Source organism: Myxocyprinus asiaticus, chromosome 2 (genome assembly GCF_019703515.2).
Source record: "Myxocyprinus asiaticus isolate MX2 ecotype Aquarium Trade chromosome 2, UBuf_Myxa_2, whole genome shotgun sequence".
Lineage (NCBI taxonomy): Eukaryota > Metazoa > Chordata > Actinopteri > Cypriniformes > Catostomidae > Myxocyprinus > Myxocyprinus asiaticus.
In genome coordinates, this window is record NC_059345.1 from 1,371,372 (window position 1) to 1,393,071 (window position 21,700).

Below are 21,700 nucleotides of genomic sequence, written 5' to 3' on the forward strand. Positions count from 1 at the left end.
TGTAATCCTGAGTGGTAATGGTTCACTAGCAGTAGCTGTTACACAGCTGATGATGCGGAGATTAAGGTGGTTAACTCCTCCTCGGCGTGTCCTGGGTGAAATGCACCAGAGGGTCCCGGCAGGCGAGCCAGGGGAAAGCGAGCGAACCCACCAACGAGGCATCTCCAGTGAGCGCCACACAACGCGCCATCAGCAGAAGAGATCCGGTGCTGGAAGGGTCGAACCAGACCGGCGAGCAAGATCCGAAGCCAGGCCGTACTTCCACCTAACCACGACACCTGCTCGCTTGCCACGTCTCCTGTGGCGCTTCCTCTGCGGAAGTTCAAAAGCCCTCCAGCGCAGGTAATCATGGATGTTTGGTGAGGGGGGAGACAAGCAAAAGCGAGGTCCACTCAGATTAAGCGTGGAAACCTTAGCAACTGAGTTTCATATTTCAAGCAGAGTTTGGCGATCATAAACCAGCGAAGAATAACTATACATAAATAAAATAAAAAGTAAAAGAAACGAAGACAGAGAGGGGAGCAGATGGCAAGCCACACACACTGGCGCCATCTTGCATCACCTTCATCACCTACTGCAAAAGTCAATAGTGCACACATATATGATAATAAAACCTGTTATTGGTTTGATCTTTCAAAACTGATTGCAGATTAGCCTCCCCGAAAAAAAAAAAAAAATCCCTTACGGTACGTCACTGATCCACACATGGAACTCACTTTATGCAGACAGTTTCTCACATGGTATTTCACACTTCATTTTTAACTTCCTTGTATGTGGCCAGTAGAACTTTTCTAAACAATTCTGTGTCTCTGGAAATGCCCACATCCACTCCCCCACATATTGCTGGCTATAATTGAAAATGTATGATTTGTTGCTGTGCCTTTGCAAGTCGCTGGCATTGTGTGAACTGCAGCTGAACAATATCTGTCTGTTTCCTATGTGCATGAAACTATAAAAGCAATGATAACACTAATAAAAATCAAAATGCAACAGCTTTTGACATTTAATACTTCCTCTTCTCAGATTTCCCTTTGATTGGTGAGATACAGATCATGTGGTGTAAAGCTGCATTCCTGCTCTTTTGGGGTGAGTTATGTCATGTGTTATGAATGTCAGATCAGACATGATTGACACAAAACACTCTTAAATACATACTTTGATATACAGTATCTATTTGGTGTCTCATAAGAAATATTTGACATGTATCCATTATACACAGTACATAATAACCTACAATAATGAATGTTTTTCATTGATGACATATTTACGATTTAATTTAGCTATGCAAATCTACAATAATAATAATAATAATAATTCTTTATTATTCAATGCATCTTTATTTCATTGCACTTTGTGTGACATTACCCTGGCATTCATTTAAAAATACAAGAAACATACATTTAGTCAAGTGTGTCCAAATTTTTAATTCCTAGTGTAAATCTGGCATTTTTGGGAGTATTAGAATTAGTGTGTAAATGATGACAGAATTTTAATTTTTGGTTGAATTATCGCTTAAGGGTTAATCCATGTCAAATTTCACAAACTTTCATGGCTGAAGTTTTTTATGGTGTTAACACATTTTCTGAAGTAAGATAAACATAAATGATAAATGTTCTGAGTAATCCATTATTTTGTAGAGGGGGTCGGCAATTTTCGGCATGTTGACCTAAATATAATTTTGATTCTAACTCAAACAGTTCCAGATTTCTAAGGGAATATGTACATGTGCTAATATAGCGCCACCTAGTGTCAGATAGATGTGTGTGTGTGCACCTGAATAGTGAGTGGGATATGGGACCATCCCACCAAAATTAGGGGCTCTGATGCCCAGACATTTTAAGGGCAGAAAAAGAATAATAAAATAAATAAGCACTAGACATAGATATTGCACCACATGTGTCGCTTATTCATAGTAATAGTCTATTTTTGTACTCCAGAAAATCAAATAAATAAAGTAAATTTTTAGTTTAAACAATAATTGTACTACAGACCTTTGTTTTGTTGTTCATGAAAAACTAGCTTCATACAATTTGACCCATGTTTGGTTTTCGACGTTTGAATATGGGTTCAATTTTACAGTTTATGGATGGAGCCACATTGAGTGCCCCAAATCTTTGGGATTTAACCATAAAGAGCATTAAAAAATAAAATACAAAAAGGAAAGTTTGTTCTGAACCAGAATTTAAAAGTATATTAAGATATCTTTATTACTTCTGGAGTTATAAGCACACCAACTTTGGAAAAACTACACAAAAAAGTGGGTTTTCCAACTATAGGACTCACACAGTTGTTATATAATGCAAAAAAGGGTGCTGAGGTCAACTGATTTTAGCAAAAGACCTACTTATTAAATAAAGACGCTGCCGCCTTTCTAAGGTTATTTTTTGACTTGTAGTTTAGCTTTAAAATCATTGATGAAAATTGTTCTTTTGACCCTCTTCTACAAAATTGAATTACTTAATTATTATTTTCTATTTGCAGCAATTTTTCTTTCATCACTTCTGTCAAACTATGGCCAGACTGGCCCTCCCATAATCTCCCAGCCCTCGTCTCTACAAGCTCAGTCTACTGCTGCTAGTTCTTCCACAAACTTCTCGACAAATGTTTCTCAGACCTCTGCACCTCCAAACACTTCTCATGAAAACACAAATACAACGGAGCTTTTAATATCTACTTATGGAGCTGGGATAGATTCAGCAGGCAGCATTACAAGTATAAACCCTAAAACAACCAGTGAAGACATATCAACTATATTTGAAACACATACTGCGACCACTGAGCCCTCAAAGATGACTCATGTGGATACAAATACTCCTATTTCCACCCTAAACACAAATACACAGGCAAATCTAGAGCAAACCTCAGTTAGCAATTTGTCCACTTCAGAAAGAACTAATGAAACAATAGCCATACCAAGAACTACAGGCTTTACAACAACACAACTGTCAACAAATGGATCCTCAACCAACAGAAGTTCTGAATCACCAACTACAACTGCTTCACTAGACACTAAAACATTCCTTAGATCCACTTTTGCAACTACAGACTCTTCATTCACATCCACTGATGTGTCTTCTACAACAACTGAAAGTGCTATTAATCATAACACATCTTTAGGGATAGATTCCACTGCTTCAACATCACATGAGCTTATGTCTGCAAACAATACTCAAGTCTCCATCACCAATAGTACCAAAAGTCTGATGAATCCCACAGAAACACCAGACACTGAGGCAACTGTGATGGTACCAACTTCACTACCAAGAAACATATCTGTGAATGAAAGTCTTGCCTCTATCACAACTACAGATAGTCCCACTTACCCAACAATCACCTCAAGTGATCTTCTCAACACTGGTAGCAACACAACTGATGTAAACGCGTCTACATCAAATAATGTGACAAAATCAATTTCAGCTACCACCACCACTGAACAAACCTCATTAAGCAAAATTTCTGCTTCTAAAACAACCCCTGAAACATTAACCACACCAAGAGCTACAAGCTACTCTACAGCATATCTGTCAACTGCTGCCCAAGAACCAACAACTGGAACGAATTCTGCAGGAAACACTAAAAGCATGAATCTTAAAACAACTAGTGAAGACATATCGACTATATATGAAACACATAGTGTGACCTCTGAGCCTTTTAAGATAACTCATGTGGATAAAGACAATACTACTCCCACCCTCAAAAACAATACACAGGCAAATCTAGAGCAAACCTCAGTTAGCAATATTTCCACTTCAGAAACAAACACTGGAACATTAGCCACATCAATATCTACAGGCTATTCCACAACACAACTGTCAACAAATGGATCCTCAACCAACAAAAGCTTCACAGAGCCAACCCCATATTCCGAATCAACGACTCCAACTGATCCACTTGACACTGAACCATTCACTACAATATCCACTTTAGCAACTACAGACTCTTCATTCACATCCACTGATGTGTCTTCTACAACAACTAAAAGTGCAAATAATCTTAACACATCTTTAGGGATAGATTCCACTGCTTCAGCATCACATGAGCTTATGTCTGCAAACAATACTCAAGTCTCCATGACCTATAGTACCAAAAGTCTGATGAATCCCACAGAATCACTAGAGACCGAGGCAACTGTGATAGCACCAACTTCACTACCAAGAAACACATCTGTGAATGAAAGTCTTGCCTCTATCATGACTACAGATAGTCCCACTTACCCAACAATCACCTCAAGTGATCTTCTCAACACTGGTAGCAACACAACTGATGTAAACACATCTACATCAAATAATGTGACAAAATCAATTTCAGCTACCACCACCACTGAACAAACCTCAGTAAGCAATATTTCTGCTTCTAAAACAACCCCTGAAACATTAACCACACCAAGAGTTACAAGCTACTCTACAGCATACCTGTCAACTACTGCCCAAGAACCAACAATTGGAACGAATTCTGCAGGCAACACTAAAAGCATGAATCCTAAAACAACTAGTGAAGACATATCAACTATATATGAAACACATAGTGTGACCTCTGAGCCTTTTAAGATAACTCACGTGGATAAAGACAATACTACTTCCACCCTTAATTACAATACACAGGCAAATCTAGAGGAAACCTCAGTTAGCAATATTGCCACTTCAGAAACAACCACTGGAACATTAGCCAAGCCAATATTTACAGGCTATTCTACAGCACAACCATCAAAAAATGGATCCTCAACCAACAAAAGTGTCACAGAGCCAATCCCATATTCCGAATCAACATCTACAGCTGATCCACTAGACACTGAACCATTCACTACAATATCCACTTTAGCAACTACAGACTCTTCATTCACATCCACTGATGTGTCTTCTACAACAACTGAAAGTGCTAATAATCATAACACATCTTTAGGGATAGATTCCACTGCTTCAACATCACATCAGCTTATGCCTGCAAACAATACTCAAGTCTCCATCACCAATAGTACCAAAAGTCTGACAAATACCACAGATACACTAGACACTGAGACAACGGTGATTGCACCAACTTCACTACCAGGAAACACATCTATGAATGAAAGTCTTGCCTCTGTCATGAATACATATAGTCCCACTTACCCAACAGTCACCTCAAGTGATCTTCTCAACACTGGTAGCAACACAACTGATGTAAACACGTCTACATCAAATAATGTGACAAAATCAATTTCAGCTATCACCACCACTGAACAAACCTCAGTAAGCAATATTTCTGCTTCTAAAACAACCCCTGAAACATTAACCACACCAAGAGTTACAAGCTACTCTATAGCATACCAGTCAACTACTGCCCAAGAACCAACAATTGGAATGAATTCTGCAGGCAACACTAAAAGCATGAATCCTAAAACAACTAGTGAAGATATATCGACTATATTTGAAACACATAGTGTGACCTCTGAGCCTTTTAAGATAACTCACGTGGATAAAGACAATACTACTTCCACCCTTAATTACAATACACAGGCAAATCTAGAGGAAACCTCAGTTAGCAATATTGCCACTTCAGAAACAACCACTGGAACATTAGCCAAGCCAATATTTACAGGCTATTCTACAGCACAACCGTCAAAAAATGGATCCTCAACCAACAAAAGTGTCACAGAGCCAACCCCATATTCCGAATCAACGTCTACAGCTGATCCACTAGACACTGAACCATTCACTACAGTATCCACTTTAGCAACTACAGACTCTTCATTCACATCCACTGATGTGTCTTCTACAACAACTGAAAGTGCTAATAATCTTAACACATCTTTAGGGATAGGTTCCACTGCTTCAGCATCACATCAGCTTATGTCTGCAAACAATACTCAAGTCTCCATCACCAATAGTACCAAAAGTCTGACGAATCCCACAGATACAACGGTGATTGCACCAACTTCACTACCAAGAAACACATCTATGAATGAAAGTCTTGCCTCTGTCATGAATACAGACAGTCCCACTTACCCAACAGTCACCTCAAGTGATCTTCTCAATACTGGTAGCAACACAACTGATGTAAACACATCTCCATCAAATAATGTGACAAAATCAATTTCAGCTACCACCACCACTGAACAAACCTCAGTAAGCAATATTTCTGCTTCTAAAACAACCCCTGAAACATTAACCACACCAAGAGTTACAAGCTACTCTATAGCATACCTGTCAACTACTGCCCAAGAACCAACAATTGGAACGAATTCTGCAGGCAACACTAAAAGCATGAATCCTAAAACAACTAGTGAAGACATATCGACTATATTTGAAACACATAGTGTGACCTCTGAGCCTTTTAAGATAACTCACGTGGATAAAGACAATACTACTTCCACGCTTAATTACAATACACAGGCAAATCTAGAGGAAACCTCAGTTAGCAATATTGCCACTTCAGAAACAACCACTGGAACATTAGCCAAGCCAATATTTACAGGCTATTCTACAGCACAACCGTCAAAAAATGGATCCTCAACCAACAAAAGTGTCACAGAGCCAACCCCATATTCCGAATCAACGTCTACAGCTGATCCACTAGACACTGAACCATTCACTACAGTATCCACTTTAGCAACTACAGACTCTTCATTCACATCCACTGATGTGTCTTCTACAACAACTGAAAGTGCTAATAATCTTAACACATCTTTAGGGATAGATTCCACTGCTTCAACATCACATCAGCTTATGTCTGCAAACAATACTCAAGTCTCCATCACCAATAGTACCAAAAGTCTGACAAATCCCACAGATACACGAGACACTGAGACAACGGTGATTGCACCAACTTCACTACCAAGAAACACATCTATGAATGAAAGTCTTGCCTCTGTCATGAATACAGATAGTCCCACTTACCCAACAGTCACTTCAAGTGATCTTCTCAATACTGGTAGCAACACAACTGATGTAAACACGTCTACATCAAATAATGTGACAAAATCAATTTCAGCTATCACCACCACTGAACAAACCTCAGTAAGCAATCTTTCTGCTTCTAAAACAACCCCTGAAACATTAACCATGCCAAGAGCTACAAGCTACTCTACAGCACACCTGTCAACTACTGCCCAAGAACCAACAATTGGAATGACTTCTGCAGGAAACACTAAAAGCATGAATCTTAAAACAACTAGTGATGTCATATCGACTATATTTGAAATACATAGTGTGACCTCTGAGCCTTTTAAGATAACTCATGTGGATAAAGACAATACTACTCCCACCCTCAAAAACAATACACAGGCAAATCTAGAGCAAACCTCGGTTAGCAATATTTCCACTTCAGAAACAAACACTGGAACATTAGCCACACCAATATCTACAGGCTATTCCACAACACAACTGTCAACAAATGGATACTCAACCAACACAACTGTCACAGAGCCAACCCCATATTCTGAATCAATGACTACAACTGATCCACTAGACACTGAACCATTCACTATAATATCCACTTTAGCAACTACAGACTCTTCATTCACATCCACTGATATGTCTTCTACAACAACTGAAAGTGCTAATAATCATAACACATCTTTAGGGATAGATTCCACTGCTTTAACATCACATGAGCTTATGTCTGCAAACAATACTCAAGTCTCCATCACCTATAGTACCAAAAGTCTGATGAATCCCACAGAATCACTTGACACTGAGGCAACTGTGATGGCACCAACTTCACTACCAAGAAACACATCTGTGAATGAAAGTCTTGCCTCTATCACGACTACAGATAGTCCCACTTACCCAACAATCACCTCAAGTGATCTTCTCAACACTGGTAGCAACACAACTGATGTAAACACATCTACATCAAATAATGTGACAAAATCAATTTCAGCTACCACCACCACTGAACAAACCTCAGTAAGCAATATTTCTGCTTCTAAAACAACCCCTGAAACATTAACCACACCAAGAGCTACAAGCTACTCTACAGCACACCTGTCAACTACTGCCCAAGAACCAACAATTAGAACGAATTCTGCAGGCAGCACTAAAAGCATGAATCCTAAAACAACTAGTGAAGACATATCGACTATATTTGAAACACATAGTGTGACCTCTGAGCCTTTAAAGACAACTCATGTGAATCAAGTCACTATTAGTTCCACACTAAATATCAATACACAGGCAAATCTAGAGCAAACGTCATTTAGTGATATTTCCACTTCAGAAGCAACCCCTGGAACATTAGCCACATCAATATCTACAGACTATTCTACAACACAACTGTCAACAAATGGATCCTCAACCAACACAACTGTCACAGAGCCAACCCCATATTCTGAATCAATGACTACAACTGATCTACTAGACAATGAACCATTCACTATAATATCCACTTTAGCAACTACAGACTCTTCATTCACATCCACTGATGTGTCTTCTACAACAACGGATACTGCTAATAATCATAATAAATCTTCAGGGATAAATTACACTGCTACAACATCACATCAGCTTGAGTCAGCAAAAAATACTCAAGTCTCCATCACCAATAGTCCCAATAGTTTGACGAATCCTATGGACACACCATACACCAAGACAACTGTAATGGCACCAACTTTACAACCAAGAAACACATCTAAGCTGGAGAATAACACCTCCAGTATGGCTACAGATAGTCCCACCTACCCAACAATTACCTCAAGTGGTCTAAGCAACTGGAATGCAACTGGAATATCTACTGAAACGATTAGGCCTACCTCCAATAATACACCAGAGACTGATAATGTAACTCAAAATTCAGGTACATTGCTGACTCTAGCATCAACAGACTTTACAAACTTACGCCATACAACATCTATGCCACTTCCAACACAACCATCTGTGACATCTGCAATAGATCAGTCCTCAACAACTTATAGAACACAAAAAGCAGGTGTGTTTACTTCTTCAATCTTAACAACACTTGAGACATCAACCCCTCCTGAAGTCACCAATCAAGACCATTCAGTACCTGGTTTCAGACTGTCAACATTATTGAAAACATCTAAAACAACGTCCAGCCCGGTGGCCAACTCTCTGCAAACTGAGGTACCATTATCTGCATGACATTCAGTGGCCCCAAAATTGTCTGGACCTTTCAGTCACACTTAAAAATGCATGAATTTCTTTGCATTCTATAACAAAATATAATTTCCAAGAAGCATTTAAAAGACCAAGTAGGATTTATTTGAAAAACAAATAGCACAAGCCACTTACCAGGTGAAACATTTCATAAAAAGAAGATTGTTTGGTTTCAAATTATAAAACAAAAGATATATTGGTCAAAATGAAGACACGCAGGAGCACTGGGTGTTTTCCCGGTGGGTCGCTGTGTAATTTGCCCTACACAGGGCGATATAGGCAGCCGCCCTGTGCTCCAACATGCCTGTGCGGACCCAATTACAGTGAATTTTCAAAAAACTTTGTAAGGTAAGGCCAATACAATGGTTTATATTTTTAAATTATCTGCACATCGTAGCATGTTCCGCATATACAACATAACTCCGTACCTCACATGGACCAAATCACAGTAACAGTGACAACCAAAGACAACATATTAAGTATAAGATGAGCTCTGAATAATCACAAAATGACAAATAACTGCAAGTTAGAATAAATACAATAACAGCAGCATATATAAAATCTGCCAAGAGTAAAGCTATGAGCAGTACATAGTCATTTGCATAATTTATTCATACCGACTTCAAGTGTGACTTGCTGAATAATGCTCACGCCTGATAAAAATGCAGAAAATAAGTAATGAAAAATATTACTTTGTGGCTATTTAAGTCTTTGAGGCTTACTTTGTTTATAGGTTAGCAGAAACAGCGCTTGTCAAAGCATTGGGCTTTTCACTTTTTCTCAAGAATAATCTGGGGAAGGAATTAAAACTGCAGATATAAAGATGAAACAAACACACATTGAGTGAAAATATGAGCAATTAATCTGCAAAATTCCTGCAAAGATACCTCTTAAAGTGTATATGTTTAATTTTTTTTTTTTACATATATTTATATTTGTTTATATTTATAAATGTACATATTCTGGCCAACTTTGTTTTCATTTTTTTTTTTTTTTTACATTTACACATTTGTACTTTCATGTTCGTTTGAACCTAACATCTGTATGTTGGGTAAAACGTTGTATTTTTCTGAGCTACAAAGTGCTTATTTTAGTGCTTTTTCTGAAAAATCCACTCATCACATTTACAGTGATTTTATATGTTTTAAAGTTACGACAATTTTTGCACCGTTGTCATGACTAGCAGTCATTAGACATTTCTTTTCTTTTTTTTTTTCAACACAAAAATGTGAAATTGAGCCGGAAAATCTAATCAATGAGCCGGTGTGTTATGGTGTGTTTTGGGCCAGAAAGTCCGCTCTGGGCCAGAAAGTCCTGGGCCACTTTTTAGTCCCAGTCCGTCCCTGCATGCAGTGTTGTGACACTTAGGCCCTCATCTGCTAAAGTGTAGCGTGTATAATAACACTTGCGAACTTGATAGCTTGTGCAAAAAATGTCAGAGATGATCTACTATCATAGTCTAAAGAGGATTGCGTCTTGGCAATATTTGCTTGTTTCCCTTAATGAATATATTTTTTGAGGCGTGCCTCCAACATACGCAAAATAAATAATGTGTTTTTGTTTGCTATGTTTACCCCTCTCATCTACACTAGAACGGCATTTTCCTCCACCGAAAACGGAGACTTTTAAAAAATGAATAAACGCAAACTCTGGAAAATGATGTTAGAACTGAGTTTTCAAACGTTAACAGATCAGTGTGGACATGGTCTGTAGGTATTATTCACTTTGTGCATCCTGCTGTCATTGTTGCAAACCAGAGACTTTTGAGAATGGAGAATACATAGTACACCCAGTGCATGCATTTACTTTATGTATTAAACTATTTATTAATGGAGTTCTAAAGAAAGGTTAGGGAGGAGCTTATCAAGCTAGTCCTGTCAATCATAGTGCAAGCACATATAAGCAGCTGCTTATGATTCTTCTGGCACCCCTACTCCTCCTTGATTATTAATCTTGATCAACTTTAGTTAAGTAGTCCTGAAGGAAGGGAACTTAGAGCTCGAGCCCCTCCTTTATGGACAGCAAGCCAAATTTGTTTACCTTTAACAATCTGTTTACCATTTCCACTTCAGGGGCTAGGTGGACATGCAAATTCATAAATGAAACATTATTTGGTATCACTTTATAATAACTACACGGTATAACGTATTTGTCAAGCATTAGTTTATAGTTAATTGATCATTTATAAATAATTGTTCCTATATTATTAACACATTAATAAGCTACATATAAATGGTATATTAGTTGTTTCTATTCACTCTAGCAAATGATTTATTATTGTTTAATAAGTTCATATATAGGCAGTTTGATAATGTTTGTTTTATCCTTAGTAAACAACTTGTTAATCATACCTAACTGATGTATTTTAGTCGATGCAAACCAGTGGTAAAGAAGTGTTTATGAGAACATTAAGAAAGCATAAATTCATAGTTAATAAAGATTTTAAATATGTAATGGATTGGATACACATTTCTGCTTAATGTGTATATTAATATTTTAGGTACACTTGCTATTAAATCAATCAATACTTAACGTCATAATAAAGCCCTTTCTAATGGCTAGCTAAGCATTTTGTGTGACCAAATCTAAAGCGAGAACTATATATGCGCAATTAAACATTTATTAACATTTATTAACCATAGTAAGTATGGTCAGCTGGCCCGGGGCCAGTGGGAGAGTTTCGCCCTTCGGGCCAGAACTGCGTTATCACTAAATCTTCCATTGATCTTGTAAATGTGTTGTACATGTGTCCTAATCTGATTATTAAACCACAGCAGCCTGTGATTTCATTCAAGAAATATCCAGTTCTCTTGTGTTGCCTGCTTCAAAGTGACGTGTGAAGTGCTGACCTGCTAAAAACATGACATTATGACTTCTGTAATATGTGTATTAGATTACAGAAAGCAAAACGCTCATTACCTAAACATTTGCATTTTCTTTGAAGTAATAAAAGTTGTTGATGAATTGAATATCTAATTTTGCTCACTGAATCTTGTCATCAAAGTGGTGATTTGGCTAAAAATGGTTTTCTATGAGAGACAAAGGTGTTTCCTGAATGTCCCGGCCTGAATCCTGAAAGCGGAATTTTTCGTTGATCAGCATTCAAATCTTAGGATGTTTTTGTCATACTGCAGACATTTGTACATTAAATACTGTACTTGTATCTTTTTACTACAAGAATTGGTACCTGAGATACAAATCTGCCCCTGCAATCTCTGGACAGTTATTACATAAAATGCTTTTCAGTCACCACAAACTACTGTTATTGATCTATCCGGCCCAACGCTGAGAAAAGTGACATGAACGGCGTGACAACTTCGCTTGTACACTTCAGCATTAATGAAGTTTAACAGGCACTTAATTGGCAAAATATAATTTAAAGTCAATAATATAACGTTACATGCACTTTCCTATTTCTGTCATGTGACCGTGGTGACGTGCTGACTGTTTCCAGAGCACACGCACAGACTGTAGCGGAATTTTTGGACTTTCCTTCTGGAATCGTATTAAATGTAATGAAATATTTATAGTAGGTCCACTTATGAAGCTGAATTAAACAGTAATTTTAATTGGCAATAATGAGAACAAATCTGCTCATAAAGCTTAATAGGATGGAACATGCTAAAGTGGCATTTGAGCAATTATTAGAGGATCTTTTAATAAATTGTGGATTTCCCTCTCTCACTATTATTCCTGTACTTTTGTGTTGTGTCTGTTTTTTTGTTGATGTTAAGCTTTAGGGTCTGTTTTGAGCTTTTGTGATTGAGATGCTGTGGAGATGCTTATTTGCAGAGTAATGAATCATTAATAAATGTTTAATTAAGCATAAACAGTTCTCACTTCAGATTAGGTCATGCAAAATGCTTAGTTAGCAATTATCAATGCTTTATTACGACCTATATGTTAAGTAATAATTGCTTTAATTGTAAGTGTTACTAAAACAGCAACAAATACATTAATTATTTTTAAATGATATTAAATTACATATATAATTTCTTTATTTACTATGAATTCATGCCTTGTTCATGTTAACAAAAAAGACATTATCAAACTGCCTATAAATGAACTTATTAAACAATAATAAATAATTTGCTACAGTGAATGTAAACTATTTGTATGTACACTATATTGCCAAAAGTATTCGCTCATCTGCCTTTAGACGCATATGAACTTGAGTGACATCCCATTCTTAATCCATAGGGTTTAATATGACGGCGGCCCACCCTTTGCAGCTATAACAGCTTCAACTCTTCTGGGAAGGCTTTCCACAAGGTTTAGGAGTGTGTTTATGGGAATTTTTGACCATTCTTCCAGAAGTGCATTTGTGAGGTCAGACACTGATGTTGGACGAGAAGGCCTGGCTCGCAGTCTTCACTCTAATTCATCCCAAAGGTGCTCTATCGGGTTGAGGTCAGGACTCTGTGCAGGCCAGTCAAGTTCTTCCACACCAAACTTGCTCATCCATGTCTTTATGGACCTTGCTTTGTGCACTGGTGCGCAGTCATGTTGGAACAGGAAGGGGCCATCCCCAAAAAGTTGGGAGCATGGAATTGTCCAAAATCTCTTGGTATGCTGAAGCATTCAGAGTTCCTTTCACTGGAACTAAGGGGCCAAGCCCAGCTCCTGAAAAACAACCCCACACCATAATCCCCCCTCCACCAAACTTCACAGTTGGCACAATGCAGTCAGACAAGTACCGTTCTCCTGGCAACCACCAAACCCAGACTCGTCCATCAGATTGTCAGATGGAGAAGCATGATTTGTCACTCCAGAGAACGCGTCTCCACTGCTCTAGAGTCCAGTGGCGGCGTGCTTTACACCACTGCATCCGACGCTTTGCATTGCACTTGGTGATGTGTGGCTTGGATGCAGCTGCTCGGCCATGGAAACCCATTCCATGAAGCTCTCTACGCACTGTTCTTGAGCTAATCTGAAGGCCACATGAACTTTGGAGGTCTGTAGCGATTGACTCTGCAGAAAGTTGGCGACCTCTGCGCACTATGCGCCTCAGCATCCGCTGACCATTTTATGTGTTGCTGTCATTCCCAATCGCTTCCACTTTGTTATAATACCACTGACAGTTGACTGTGGAATATTTAGTAGCGAGGAAATTTCACGACTGGACTTGTTGCACAGGTGGCATCCTATCACAGTACCACGCTGGAATTCACTGAGCTTCTGAGAGCGGCCCGTTCTTTCACAAATGTTTGTAGAAGCAGTCTGCATGCCTAGGTGCTTCATTTTATACACCTGTGGCCATGGAAGTGATTGGAACACCTGAATTCAATTATTTGGATGTGTTACCAATTATTTTATTCAAAATATAATTAGAACACAAAATCAAAATTGACAATATAACTGATGATCATAAAACTCTTATAACTCACAGAAGAAATGCTAACAATTTAGGCTGTCCAAAAACAATGTCCTATTTCAATGTTTTAAACATTGCTTTTACGTAGTGGTTCAGTATTCGCCGTCTCTTTCTTGCACATCTCTCCCTCAGCACGCTGCGTTCTGCATTGGGCAGTGGTGGCTCAGTGGTTAAGGCTCTGGGTTACTGATCAGAAGGTCAGGGGTTCAAGCCCCAGCATCGCCAAGATGCCACTGTTGGGCCCTTGCGCAAGGCCTTTGACCCTAACTGCTCTAGGGGTACTGTATCATGGCTGACCCTGCACTCTGACCCCAGCTTGGCTGGGATATGTGAAAAAAAGAATTTCAATGTATATGTGCAAACATATAATGTGTGATAAATAAATATAATTATTAATTATTATGAACCCGTGGTAAAGATATTTGCAGTTTGAAATTACTATTTCTTTTTTGCATACATCCATGGTGCAGTGTTGGGAAGTGATTAACTGTAAGTAGCGAGGCTAGAGTGACAGTAGTTCAGCTATTTTCACAGCAGTGTAGCTTTTCTAGTAACAAGCTATATTTTCCAACAAGTAGAGCCCTAGTGTCACAAAATGCTTTATTTGTTACATTGTATTGTGAATGCTGCAATGGTGTCAAGAGAGTAATCAAACACACTCAGCTAAACCATCTTCTCTTTCTCTATAGCGCTGGGGAAACCAAATCATTGAAGTGAATTACTTATTTTGGACAGTTCATGTAAATTAACCAGTAAATACTAGTTTAAGTTAAAGTTTAAAGACAGGCAAATCTCATTATGGGTTAGGGTTAGGGTGCAAATGGCACATAAAGCAGCATATCAAACAACAGAGTGAGTAGACACTAAGAGTATTTGAGTAGGTTTGATTCCTTTTGTAGATGAATCAAACAAATAAAATCACATGACATGGTCTTGGGAAATGTCTCTACGCGAACGATCGTACAGATGTTAATACGTTTGCACCAGCTCACTAATAACTCTACACGCTGGTGTGTTCATGTTGACTGATCTTAACTGACTGTACTCCGTGAATGTGAATTAGCTGCAAGCCTCAAAGTAGGTGGAGCTCTAGGTCACAGCTACTGATGATGTGTAACCGTGACTGTAGTAACTATGGTTAATTTTATGGTTACTATGGTTTTACTACAAATACCATGGGTGAATGATGGTTACTTTAGTAAAATCATAGTTGATTTTTGTATGTGAAAGTAACCCTAATTAATATAATACTATCAGTTGATATTTTTTCTGATTTATGAATTAAATAATATCATCAGATTATTATATATCTATCTAAAAATATTTTCTTCTTTATATAGCTTCAATGTAGTAAGTAGCTTGTAGACTTCATACATCCACTAAAAATCAGAAGAACACCATTGATTCAAAGTCACTGAGCAAAAAAGTCTCAGAAAAGTTACGTAAATTCTGATTTTGCTATCTAATGCAATGAAATGCAGACATTTGTAAGTGTGACTTTACCATCCAAAAGTGTCCAAATACTTTTTGGGGCCACTGTACACATAGCAAACCACAAACCATACCATCTCAGTCATAGAAACCATCTGTACCCTTTGCACTGGCTCTCACATTCTACCATTTTCCTTTACATCTTCACAGGAAGCAGTTTCAAGACAAGCTAACTCCAACCCCAAATCTACGGACACATCCACAATTTTTCCAACCACTCAAGAAAGCCAGACAACTTACAACACCCCCTTAGACTCATTTTCTATGTCTCCATCATCTGCTCTTACAACTGTAAGAAAAGACTCCAATTCAGTCCTCGTGTCCACCCCGTTAGCGTCTGCACAAAACTCAGCATTTGGGATATCCACGTACATTCAAACAGGGCTAGAAAATGTTGATTCAAAAGGAACAACAACCACAGACACCCTCTCAAACAACAACATACCTTCAACACCAACAGGTCAAACAAACTCAACATTACCCAGCAACACCACCGGAGAAGGAAACATTGATATTTCTGAAAAGTCGGAAAGGGGCATCATTGTGTTTTTCCTAAACGAACCCAATGTGCCTGAGTTTAAAACAATCACCTTTAATTACCCACTGGTACAACAAGCCACGATTATGACAGCAGATTCAAGACCATGAAGTGCTCTTGACAGGTACTTTCACTTACCTTAAATAAGCCATCTAAATGCAAATACAAAGCTAGGCGTTTAAAAAAAAGCGACATGGCTAATTTTAATTACAGGCCTCAATTTCTCGGCCGATTGCCTGGAAATTGTAAACACTGTGATGCTATGGCACTTTCACTACATTGCTCTGTTTGTTGAGCATCTTGACAAAGCAACACTGGTTCAACTAATGGTGTGAGTTTTGGGCAGGACTACAGTATATGCTGACCGACCAATAGCAGATGGGGGGTAGTGTTTGAGAAACCTCTGTGAGAACTGTAATTATTTTTGCAGTTCCATTTGTTGATGTTGTTGGTGCTTAAAATGACACAATTCACCTTGAAAGCTGAAGTGTGTAATCACTGAGCATGTCTAAATGCATGATAACTACCAAAAATCAACTAATGAAACAAATCTTTTACAATGTAAGAAAACCGTGTTTACATGGCATTTGAAATTGGAGTGTTTTTCCCTGCTTTTAACGTTCAAACATAAACAAATTGCACACAATGGATAAGTGGGCAAGAACGCCAGTAAAGGTGTTTACATGCAGAGCGAAATCAGGGTAATGGGTTAAAATGCTGTCTGTCATTTTTTTTCTTGAAACGTATATGACCTACTGTAACCCCAATAAAGGAACATGTTGATTTATTAAGCATAATGGCTGTAAAAAGTGTTCATGTAACACGCTCTGTCAATAATGACGAAATTGTCATGTTTGGATGAAATTTATTACCAAACTGTGGGAAACAGAGAGGTATGAACAGAGAGAGAAAAAGAATAAAAGAAATGCATGAACTGAAAGTGTCACTCAGTTCCTGGCTTCTGTACATACAGTACTGAATGACTATTGCAATTATTTAAAGATCAATCAGATCGTTTGATTATGCAGTTACAACAAACAAACACACATAAAAGCATTCGGAGTAATAGGTTACTTATAAATGATTTGTTTGAAGACTATTTTTCATTTTAATATTATATCAAATATTAGTGTCGTTATTGAGGGGGTGCAATAAACGTGTATTTATATTTCCGAATGTATGGGCTGGAGTGATGACTTGAAAATACTGAAATATTTGTAATATTACATATTACATTTTTATTATTGTATTGTATAAAATATATATTTCATTGTAGTTATTATAAGATTGTAGTGCTGACTTTTGGAAATAAAATTAAAACCTGTCAGACAACACCAGTAAAGTGTTGCACATAGACACTTTGCACAAAGAAACACAAAGAACACCAAAAGGTTATAAGAGGTCTTATATGGCATGTTTTAATGAAGAAATGAACATGAGTTATTGTATAATACAGTATGCATAGTTAATTTAGCATTTGTATGTTTGTATTGGCTAAAAATATTAGATATGTTTTATTATGAGATGTCCTAGGAATCTTGGTTGTTGTTGTTTTTCATATAAAATAAAGCAACTATGACTGACTGTTTGTGTGTGTGTTTATTTATCTAACTTTTTAATAATTTTCATATGCCCTCATTTGTAACAAAATACAGTTTGATGAAAACCATGTACATTTGGATTGACTACATGTACAGTACATTCATTTATCTATAGATAGATAGACAGATTTGTGGATTTGAGGCATAATGAATTTTTGGTATAATGTTGATTAACACAAATATTAATTTTGAATCATCCATCTTTTTAAAAATAAATAAATAAATAAAAATCTGTGTTACAGTAAAACACTTACAATGGAAGTCAATGGGACCAATCCGTAAACATTAAAAGTATAAGACACAAGACATAAACAATGTGTGTGTTAACATGATTTTAGTGTGATAAAATAGCTTACTAATGGCATCTGTGTAAAGTTATATCCAGTTTTGCAACTTCACTGCCATGACAATGTAATGCTCTAAACCCTAAAACGATTGTAAAAATTACGATTTAAACAACTTTACAGCTCTAATAATACATGATTTTTAACAGAAGAATTAATGCAAGTGCTTTTATAAAATTATAAGCTTCACATTTCTGTTTAAACCCTCCAAAAATTGTCCCCATTCACTTCCATTGTAAGTGTCTCACTGTAACCTCCTTTTTACCTTTCTTTAAATAAAAGGAGGGATGAGTCAAAATTAGGGCTGTTATGTCATTCTTATGTTTTCCCCCTAGGACTCTTATTTTGAAAGTTTGAAGAGACTCTTAGTTTGTAGTTTTGTATTTTCCTCTGTTATGTCTGTCTTCATGTCCATTGCCCTAATTGTATCCTAGGTGTTCCTCATCTTCTTATTAGCCCATGTGTATATGTACCCTCTTGTTCTTTTTTCCTGTTTTGGTACTTGTTTGTATGTGGTGTGTTATTAGCCAGCATACTGCTGTTTGTGTTTACCTTCTTCGTTGTATCCTCTTCTTTTGTTTACAATTAAAGTTCTGTGTTTTGATCACCAGTCTCTCACCTCTTCCCTTCACAGACAGAAGAACCGACCCCATATTATGGATCCAGCAGAACAAATCTGGAAACTTTCCCAAGGGTTCACTCCTGCAGCAGAATACTGCTCCATTTTTTGGAAACTGGCCGCTCAACTGAACTGCCATGAGAGATCCCTCAGAACCATGTTCTGGTTAGGACTTAATGACCCTGTGAGGAAGCTGGTCCCTTTAGATTGTGATCGTCGGTCTCTTCAGGACTTTATCATTGAAATCATAAGGGCTGACCTTTTGATCTCTACTCCGGAGATCCCGGAGAACCCCCTCGATGGATGCCCCTCTGCTCCTAGCTCCGGTGGTTCCAGAGACCCCCTCAACAAAGGCCCTTCCGCTTCCTGCTCTTCCTCCTGCGGCTCCGCCCGCTCTTCCTACTGCAGCTCCACCTGCTCTTCCTCCTGAGGTTCCACCCGCTTCTCCTAAGAATCCAACGGCTCCACCCGCTCTTCCACCTGCAGTTCCGCCCACGCTTCCTCCTGCGGCTCTGCCAGCTCTTCCTCCTGAGGTTCCGCCCGCTCCTCCTCCAGCGTCTCTGCCCACTCCTCCTGAGAACCCAGCGGCTCTGCCCATTCCTCCTCCAGTGGCTCTGCCTGCACATCCTTCTGAGAATTCAGTGGCTCCTCCTGCTCCTCCTCCTGAGACTCCAGTGGCTTTGCCCGCTCCTTCTCCTGCGGATCCAGTCACTTCCCCTCTTGCAGCTCCGCCCGCTCTTCCCCCAGTGGCTCCACCACTCTTCCTCCAGCGGCTCTGCCCTAACTTCCTCCTGAGACTCCAGCAGCTCCATGCACTCATCCACCTGCGGCTCCGCCCCCTATGGCTCAGTCTCCTGAGTCTCTGTCCCCTGAGCCTCCGCCTCCTGCGGCTCTGCCCCTGAGCCTCTGCCTCCTGCTGTACCGCCCCCTGATCCTTCGCCTCCTGTGGCACCACCTCCTGCGACTCCACCCCATGAGCCTCTGCCTCCTGCAGCTCTGCCCACTAAGCCTTTTCCTTTTCTTCTAAGCCCTGGACTATTGTCATGTTTTCTTTTTTTGGGGCTTTAGGTGCCACCCTTTGGGGTGGTGGCTCTGTCACATCATTCTTGTTTTCCCCCAAGAACTCTTTTTTTGAAAGATTGAAGAGACTCGACATGAAGGCGAGGGTAGAATCCATGTGCAGGAAGTTTGTTAAACACAGCAAATAATTCCAGAACACAGGGCAGAGTTGTAATCGTTGAAGCAGGCAAAGTAGTTGTTATCAAGTAATCAGTCCAACCAGGCAAACAGAGCAAAACAGTAATCCAAAATACGGTAATCCAATAAAGCAGGCACAATGGTCATAACATGAAGACAATGAATACAGGCAATGGGAAAAACGCTTGGTAAGGCAATGAAACTGGCAATATTTCACAATGGACAGGCATGGCTATTTATGTAGTGCAAACAGGAAGTCACCATAGAAGAAACAGTTCAATGTTAGTATTCGGGAGAGGGCTCCCTCTGGCGGTTGGCTGAATGAATATGAATGAATATTCATTACAGAACCACCCCCCCATGAACAACTCCTGGTGTTCTCCTTCGGGGTCATCCCCTTGGTTGTGGTGCTGGATGATTCGGGTGCCCTTGGTGAAAGTCATGAATCAAGGATGGATCCAGTATGTCGTTGGCGGCTACCCACGATTTCTCCTCTGGTCTATAACCTTCCCAGTCCACCAGGTACTGCATCTGGCCCCCTCTATGATGAGAGTCCATGATCTCTCTGACCATGTAAGCAGGTGATCCGTTGATCTCCAATGGAGGAGGAGGCTCAGGATCTGAGGTTCTGGGGCCAGAAGTTGGATGGACCGGTTTCAACAATGACACATGAAATGAAGGAGAGATGTGGTAGTTAGCAGGAAGCTGCAATTGGTATGTTACTTGATTGATCTGTTTGAGAATTCTGAACGGATCAACATACCTGGGGCTGAGCTTCCTGCAGGGTAGCCGCAACTTGAGGTCACGTGTGGATAACCAGACCCTCTGACCAGGCTGGTAGTCGGGGTGGGGATGCCTCCGTCGATCAGCCTGGATTCGTTGGGCCCGGATGGCCTGCTGCAGTCTGACGTGCACACTGTCCCACACCTGTTCGATCCGCCTGATCCAATCATCCACCGCTGGCACCGTAGAGGGTTCACCTGACCAATGGAACATAGGTGGTTGGTAGCCTAGCACACGTTGGAAGGGAGTGAGTCCAGCAGAAGAGTGAGTGAGGGAGTTCTGAGCATATTCCACCCACGGGAGGAAGTTGCTTCATTTCTGTTGTTCACGACTGCATTATGAACTGAGATATCTCCTGGTTCAGCCTATCTCCTGGTTGATATGCCTTAATATATGCAGTGACATCATTTATGAGTGAAAGCCACCAGAATTTATTACGTACCAGGCTTATTGTCCTCTGGATGCCAGGGTGTCCAGTGCTGAGGGAGGTATGGATCCATTGGATCGTTCTTTGATGTAGGGTGCGTGGTACATACTGTTTTGTTGGGGAACATTCTGGTGGTGCAAGGTCTGACTGTTGGGCTCTCTGAATATCTTCCATGATGTCCCAGCTTATGGGTGCGATGATGACTGAAGGTGGTAATATGGATTCATTTTGAGGTGT

The 21,700-nt window shown here is 39.3% G+C and overlaps 1 protein-coding gene across 1 annotated transcript; it reads left to right on the top strand.

Annotated features, from left to right (window-relative positions):
- Positions 1–6,974: 6,974 nt before the first annotated feature.
- On the top strand, positions 6,975–18,069 carry LOC127410470 (uncharacterized). Its single transcript, XM_051645741.1, has 2 exons — positions 6,975–9,056; positions 16,105–18,069. Exons 1-2 carry the CDS (start codon positions 7,038–7,040, stop codon positions 16,600–16,602), a joined length of 2,517 nt encoding a protein of 838 aa, XP_051501701.1. The 5' UTR covers positions 6,975–7,037; the 3' UTR covers positions 16,603–18,069.
- The last annotated feature ends 3,631 nt before the right edge of the window (positions 18,070–21,700 follow it).